The sequence below is a fragment of the Mirounga leonina genome, unplaced genomic scaffold (assembly GCF_011800145.1).
Source record: "Mirounga leonina isolate KUSES-001 unplaced genomic scaffold, KU_Mleo_1.0 Mir_101672, whole genome shotgun sequence".
Classification (NCBI taxonomy): domain Eukaryota; kingdom Metazoa; phylum Chordata; class Mammalia; order Carnivora; family Phocidae; genus Mirounga; species Mirounga leonina.
In genome coordinates, this window is record NW_023270176.1 from 2,186 (window position 1) to 9,874 (window position 7,689).

A 7,689-nucleotide genomic window follows, 5' to 3' on the forward strand; every position below is an offset into this window, starting at 1 on the left:
GGGAGCCCGATGCGGGACTCGATCCCGGGACTCCAGGATCATGACCTGAGCCGAAGGCAGTCGCTTAACCAACTGAGCCACCCAGGTGCCCTGTTTTCAGATTTTTAAAGGGCTGTTTTTTAAAGACTATGCAACAGAGACCTAGGTGGCCCACAAGCCCTAAATATTACAAAATTGTTTTGTCTCTTAAAAAAAGAAAAAAAAACACTACAGATTCCTGAGTGTACTATCCCAATTTCCAAGATTAATTCAGGGCTTGTCCTGAGGCCCTCTTCTCACTATAATCTCTCTCTAGGATGATCTCTGACATGTACATAGCTTCACTAACAACCTTGGTGTAGTTGACTCACAAATGTACATCCAACCCAATTCCCCTAATTGTGCTCATATATTTCGTGGCTCCATTGATATCTTCATCTGGCTATCCCAGTGATACCTGAAAACTAAACTTAAGGCGCTCCTGGCTGGCTCAGTCAATGGAGCATGCAACTCTTGATCTCGAGATTTTAAGTTCCAGCCCCATGTTGGGTGTGGAGATTACTTAAAAATAAAATCTTAAAACAAAACTTAAGCATCATCTCCCATTTGCATTCTTTTTCTCAGTGAATGGATTCAGCCATCCAACTAGTGATATAAACTAGGAAGTTGGGAGCTATCTCAGTCTTTCTTCTTGCTTACTCATAAGTAATCAATAAATCCTAACAGTTTTAACCATGAAATCTCTTGAATCTATCTACTGATCCATCTCTACCAGCTTATCCTTCTCTAAGCCTTCATTACCTCTTGCTTGAATTGCTAATTAATTGGTGTCTCTAGATCCCCTCTTTACCTCTACTCTACTTTCCACATCACAGCCAGAAGGATAGTTCTGAAATACAAATTTAATTACATCATACCATACTTCAAATACAGTAATGACTTCCCTGGTTCTTGAAGTGTAACTTCTTTAATTTGGCCCATATGGCCTTGCATGGTCTGACCCCTGTGTATCGTACACAAACTGACCTTGTTCATTCTCCCCTTTCTTTACTGCAGTTGTATTACCCTTCTTTCAATCCTCTGGTCAGATGCTCTTCCCTTTTCAATATTTAAGACCTGTACCCTTTTCTGTATCATTTTGCATATTTAATGATAATTTATTTGTAGAACTGAAGTCAAGTGAGAACTCCCTGAGTGAGTCCAGTTTTCCTCTATTATGCTCTCATTGCGTCACATACTGCACCTTCATAGCGTTTATCACAATTATAATCTTATATTTATCGGTGCAGTGATTAGATTAATGGCCATCTCCTGCATCTTACTTGGATTAGGGTGTACTTCATGTTTTCTACTCTGTCTTCAGCACTCAGTACTATATCTGGTACAAATACTGAGAATTTGAAAACAGGAGCTAGGTTATTGTGGGGCAGGTTTTCTGTACAGGTTGGCAGAGTTCCGAAATACTAGCGGTAGGAATTTGCTGAGGATAGAAAGTGAGACCTGGGAAGAGAGTTGTTTTGTAATGCAGTGAAACAAAAAAGATTCCTTGTTATGTATTGCAGATTGGTTATACAAGTGTTCAGTTCAGAAACTGGTGGTTGTCATCTCAAATATTGAAAATGGTGAGGTCCTTGAAAGGTGGCGATTTGATATTGAGTGTGACAAGACTGCAAAAGATGACAGGTAAGTATGAAGTAAATTGCTTCCATTTTTACAGATCTTTTTCCAAAACTGTTTTCTTTTACTAGATGAGTTCTATTTATATTGAACTAGTTTCATATAAGGTAGTTTGTTTCTAAGTATGTTAGATGTGATCTTTAATCTCCTGTGGAGAAGGATTGGGCTCACAAATTGTGCTCACGAAAGAATTTTGCCTATCACGGACTTTTAACATAATTGCGCTTAGGCTAAATCCATAAATTTCAAACTTTAGTGTTTATGATGCTATATGTAAAGCTACCATGGTGTCCGTCCTAGGTGGGCCATTTCATGAATTGTAGAAAGGTACTTTTAACCATGAAGTATTATCCTAGACTTTCTCCCAGCTTACTGTGCAGCTCTACTGTATTTCATTTAATGCTACAAACTTCTTAGACACTCCCTTTTTTTTTTTTTTTAGGATTTTATTTATTTATTTAATAGAGCATGCGAGAGAGGGAACATAAACGGGGAGTGGGAGAGGGAGAAGCAGGCTTCCCGCCAACCAGGGAGCCCAATGTGGGGCTCAATCCCAGGACCCGGGAATCATGACCTGAGCCAAAGGCAGTCGCTTAACTAACTGAGCCACCCAGGCGCCCCTCCTTAGACACTTATTAAACTGAAGTGTTTAGATTATCTGGATGGGAGATGCCCATCATTATATGCTAATTTCTAGCATTGTCCTAGGCATGCTTACCTGTAAACTCTGAACTATCTCTCATAATGAAATGATGGAGTTTGCTCCTGAAGCCTTTGGTCTGTTTTAGAAAATGTTTAATTATTAACGCCATACACGAGTAACATCTTATTTGAGGCAATAGGAAATTAGACATTTAGGCATTACTAAAAATGCCAAAATGATTATACCGATTCAATATTTTAGATACTGCTTGTTATCTTTATTTTAAGACATGCTGAAGCTTTCCTGACTTGAAGTACGTGGCAGGTTTTCTAGTCATCTGTTATTTAATGACCTGATACTAAGAACAACCCTAAAAAATGATTGGAAGGATAAATGAAATAATAGAGATACATATTGGGCCTACTAAGTTTCTTAAGGACATATATTTATTTTCATTTAAAAAAAAAACTTTTGAATGCATTACTTATTTGATTTTGGAAGCATTTAATCAGATAAATAATCTTACCTGTGTTTGAAATAACTTGTTAAAACTTAAAATGAATTAATTGGTTTCTTTGATAGTGCACCCAGAGAAAAGTCTCAGAAAGCTATCCAAGATGAAATCCGTTCAGTGATCAGACAGATCACAGCTACGGTGACATTTCTGCCACTATTGGAAGTTTCTTGTAAGTATTATACAACTTCACACTGGCTTAAATTTGTTGTGGAAAAGACTAAGCTACTACTTTAAGAATTAACACGCTCATTAAGTTTTTTCTTAATTATAAATGTCATGTTATATGAATGAGAAAACTGTGATAAAGCTAAAGTAATGCTATTTGCATTTTATTTACAAGTGCTGAAAAGGAAAGGAATGAAAGTATTCTACAGTACTCACTCTTGAATATGTTGATGTAATTTCATTATTTTTATTTTCTACACATTTCTATGTATATAATTAAGATTTATAGCTATAATTGTGTCTTTGTTTTCTTAGTTACTCCTTCATTCATCAGATATATCCTAAATACCTACTACATGCCAGATGCTGTTCTGGGCACTGGGATACAGCTGTCACAGAACCAAGGTGTTATCTTTTCTATGGCTTAGATTCATGCTGTCTCATGATTAATTTTATACTTTCTGCAAATATTTTTAGTGGTTTTCTCTTTAAAAAAAAAAACTTGAGTTTTTCATAAAGTAAAAGGAGTACAGTATTTTCTGTACTAAAATTTCCATTGAGGAAAAGCAATTAGTTAATATAATTGATTAGAGATCAAGGTAAACTAGCTTTTCTGACACTATAGATGGTTCAAATGTGAAAGACACAGGAAGGGTGGTTGTACTTTAGAAAAAAATAATTGTACTTTAATGATCTTATCCCCAATTTAGGTTCATTTGATCTACTGATATATACAGACAAAGATTTGGTTGTACCTGAAAAATGGGAAGAGTCGGGACCACAGTTTATTACCAATTCTGAGGAAGTCCGTCTTCGTTCATTTACTACTACAATCCACAAAGTAAATAGCGTGGTGGCCTACAAAATTCCTGTCAATGACTGAGGATAAGATAAGGACAGTGATGTACTTATAACTCTCAGATGTGGTTTTCCTGAAACCAAGTCAACTATAGTTGATACATTTTGTTTCATTGGTTAATTTTTAGATGGGGAAAACTTAACATTATACTTCTATTGAACTGTGCATAATTGTTACATTTTTTGGTACCTGTATGACTTTAACCAGGGTTGGTATAAATTATTGCACATTGTTCAGAAGGGAACTAGCAGATTACATCAGCATTGTTAATGTCAATTCCTTTAAAGGTGGTAACTGTAGATGGAAAACTTTTGCCATAAAGCTAAATGCCTTCTTAAACCTTTTGGTCAAGTACCTTGATTCGGAATATAGGTAGGGAGATATTTAAATATAAAATACAGCAAAAGAAGTCCGAAAATTCAGAGTCTTTGTTTAGATCCTGAAATTATCTAATGATAATCTGTAAGTAATGAAATGCTGCTCCTGTTAGGTCCTTTTGCCATTTATTTTATTTGTATATTTTCCGTATTAAAAGCATTTCCAATTATTTGATTTTAATTTATATAACTTGAACTTACAAAGCTATGTATATTGCCACTGTTTAAATTCCTGTGATACAGAACACTTAAAAATTTTTTTTATGTTTTATAAAATCAAGCTTTAAATGATGTAATAAAGTTAAGTATGTATATTTTAATTTGTCTTAACATATTTTTATATTGGTGTGGTATTAACACAGTTAAATAGTAAGATGGATTCAGTATAGCAAATAATATCTTGTACCTACCAGGGCCTAAGAATACAAACTTGAATCAGTCTGGAGGTGCTTTCAATTTAATGGACAAGCTTTGATTATACCCCTTTAATCTTATAACTGTGGACTTAAAATAAGCATCATTCTTTGTATAAAATAATACATGTCATTTGGAATTAATTCATTTTAGCATATGTTGGGCTGTAGAACTTTTCTATACTCCTAGCCTTATTGCTAGCCTAGTCTTCCTTATTTTGCCAAGGTCAGTTGAAGGCAGACTTCTAAAAAGTCTCTTCTAATCTCTGTTCTAAATCTTATCTCATTTTGTAATAATTAAGTGCTTAGTATCAGACACTGTTCTAAGCTCTTTATATGTATTAACTCGTTAATCTTCACTATAAAGTAAAAACACATAGCCTGTATCCATTCCTTCAAAAATTACAAAGTGAACACCTGTTAATGTGCCAAGTATTGGGATGAATGAAACAGGGTCCTGGCCTTTCTGAAGTTTGAGATATGAAGGAGAGGAAAGTAAATGGCAAGCTTCCAAGAAGTAACTACACAGATTTATCACATATGTATTTGTCTTTGTTATTTCACCTGAATGATCTGTTTGATCCTGTTGCCTGCTTGTTAAGAATAAAGGGCAATTCTTCACTACAAGACAAGTGTAGGTCCCCATATTTGATGATGGGTGTAGTGAATGCTGTTGCGAAAGCCCATTCCCTTGAGAGTTGAAGCTATCTAATTTTAGAGGTCCACCCACAACTCTTGCCTGAATAAGAAAAGTAGTTATGCAGAAATGGAAATGATTTTGAATTAGGTATGGTCAAGAGTCTGGTTTTCCAACATGAGATATAGTACAAAGTGGTCACTAGTAAGATTAAAACATTTGCATTCTTGGCTGTACATAACCTTCATAACATGACACATTAGGTTGAGAAAGAAAGCAGAAATGGAAGTTCAGTAAAAATATGGAGAGAGTTGAAAATTCTGGAACTACTTTTGGGACAAAAGTTTGAAATTCTTTTCAGAAAGCAGTAACTGCTTTAGGAAACACAATGCCTCTGCTAAATGGCCGGAAATAATGTGGTTCTTCCCCCACAAAAGCTCACTGGTAGCAACTTTCTTAATATATCATTGGTAATACTTAAATTTCTGTCATTTGTGTTTTTATTTACCAAATTAAATGACCCTAATATTATCACTTTTAATTTGTGATTTCTAACATTGCTAATTTCCCCCCCTTATAGATTATGTATCATTTAAGAAATACAAATACAAAGCTATGAGCTTTGTTGGTAAAGCTCAATTGGAAAAGCTTTGGCCTATGGCTCCAACTAAACTTGTCCTGCCTTCTTTCCTATACCTTGAAGCTCACCTTAGGAGGGAGATATTTAAACCAACAGGTTCAAGAATTGTGAAAGACTGATGAGTACTGGGTGTTACATGTAAGTGATGCATCACTAAATTCTCCTGAAACTAATATTACAGTATATGTTAATTAAGTAGAATTTAAATAAAGATTTGGAAGGAAAAAAAAAAAAAACGTGCATGACTTCCATACCATGTTAAACAGAGAAGCCAAGATTCCAAGAGAGTCTGATAGGCCTCTGATAGGCCTGGCCTGGACTCTGACTCGGTTTTGCTTACCATAGGTACAGGAATGAAAACAACATGTTCTGATTGGGCCTGTCGAGGTCTGAAACAGAGCCCCAGAAGGGACTGAACCACACCCGGTCTTCAGGACTCTTCTCCCAGTGTCATCAATTGGACAGAGAAGTCAAGCCTTGATGGGAATTTTACACAGAGGTATAACGATCTCATGTTTTAGTTGGCTTTTGCTTCATAGCAAACAACCATAGAATAACCGTAAGCATTTTTTTTTTTCCTGTAAGTCTGTGGATTATCTGGGGTGCTTGTTTTATTCTCATGCAAATCTGCAGGTCACATGTTTCATTCTACCATTGAAGGGGCAATAGCTAGCCAGGACTTTTAAAGCTTAGTTTCCAAACTTTGACACTGACATTTTTGCCCACATTCCACTGATTTTGGCCAAGTCTTGTGGCTGAGCCAAACTTCAGTGGGGCAGGGAAGTATACTCCTCCCATGGAGTTGGGGAAAGGGGTATGTGAAAATGTGATGAAAGTGATAATATTATTATTAGACAGGAAAGATCAGAATAGCTATAATGCCGCATTGTAACTCATTTTCCACCAGATGTCACTAATGCTGCAATATTCAAATTAAGGTGAACTTTTGACTTTAAAGGCTGTAATATTCAGCTTTTCTTATTGGAAATCAACAGTGGGATTTCTGGCTACAAAAATATAGACATCCAAGGAAGGAAATACAGCATCTGTAATTGGCTAAGCACTTCACATGAATTATTTAATTTAATTCTCATGCTTTAGTGCACAAGTAGAATTGCGGAATCAGCGGGCATGCAAACTGCACTACATTTTTTAGAGTTTAGATGGTCTCTTCTGTCCATGACCAAGGAAGCTCATCTGGCTCCTCAGCAAGCACATCAAAAGGAGTGTTTCTTCACCCGTTTCCTAATGGCTCTTACCTTTGACATCCTCTTAGCAATTGAGTGTCCAGAGCAAACTGGTTTTCATTTACTCCGCTTTACAAAACTCTACGTTTCTTTGGGTGCATTTGTATTTACACTTTCCTCAGATGACTTCCTGTAACTTATCCATATTGTGCAAAGAATAAATCAAGTGTGCATTTGTGAGCAGTTGTGAGACACTTGACCCACTAGTCAAAAGAATTGTTCGTTAAGTAACCTCAGTTACTCTTTAGGGAATTAATTTTTGGCTAAAGTTGTAAATAATAATTTCTTATTCTTTTTTTAATTAAATATGTGAAATTAGATTTTAAGTTATTTTGTTCAGTGTAACCGTGATAAAAATTTGTGTTGGAATAACTATGGAATAGAAATGCTGCTAAATTCCAAATTTTATGAGCTACATTTTCTAAGAACAGATCTTTAAAGATCTTTCCATTCATCACGAACATGGCTTTGAAAGCCAGCAGTATTAACTGATGCTTATTAAAAAAAATCTAGTTGGGAAAGCTACTTAAGCTTC

The 7,689-nt window shown here is 35.6% G+C and overlaps 1 protein-coding gene across 1 annotated transcript; it reads left to right on the forward strand.

The window, feature by feature from the left end:
• The first annotated feature begins 960 nt into the window (after positions 1-960).
• Positions 961-7,337, forward strand: LOC118013863 (mitotic spindle assembly checkpoint protein MAD2A-like). The gene is made up of 6 exons (XM_035009708.1): positions 961-973; positions 1,542-1,662; positions 2,882-2,985; positions 3,297-3,386; positions 3,692-6,045; positions 6,253-7,337. Exons 1-5 carry the CDS (start codon positions 961-963, stop codon positions 3,862-3,864), a joined length of 501 nt encoding a protein of 166 aa, XP_034865599.1. The 3' UTR covers positions 3,865-6,045; positions 6,253-7,337.
• Positions 7,338-7,689: the final 352 nt, after the last annotated feature.

Coding starts and splice junctions, on each gene's coding strand:
- LOC118013863 (XM_035009708.1), top strand. Junction 1,663..2,881: donor AAGACTGCAAAAGATGACAG/GTAAGTATGAAG, acceptor TTTCTTTGATAG/TGCACCCAGAGAAAAGTCTC. Junction 2,986..3,296: donor GCCACTATTGGAAGTTTCTT/GTAAGTATTATA, acceptor TTGTTTTCTTAG/TTACTCCTTCATTCATCAGA.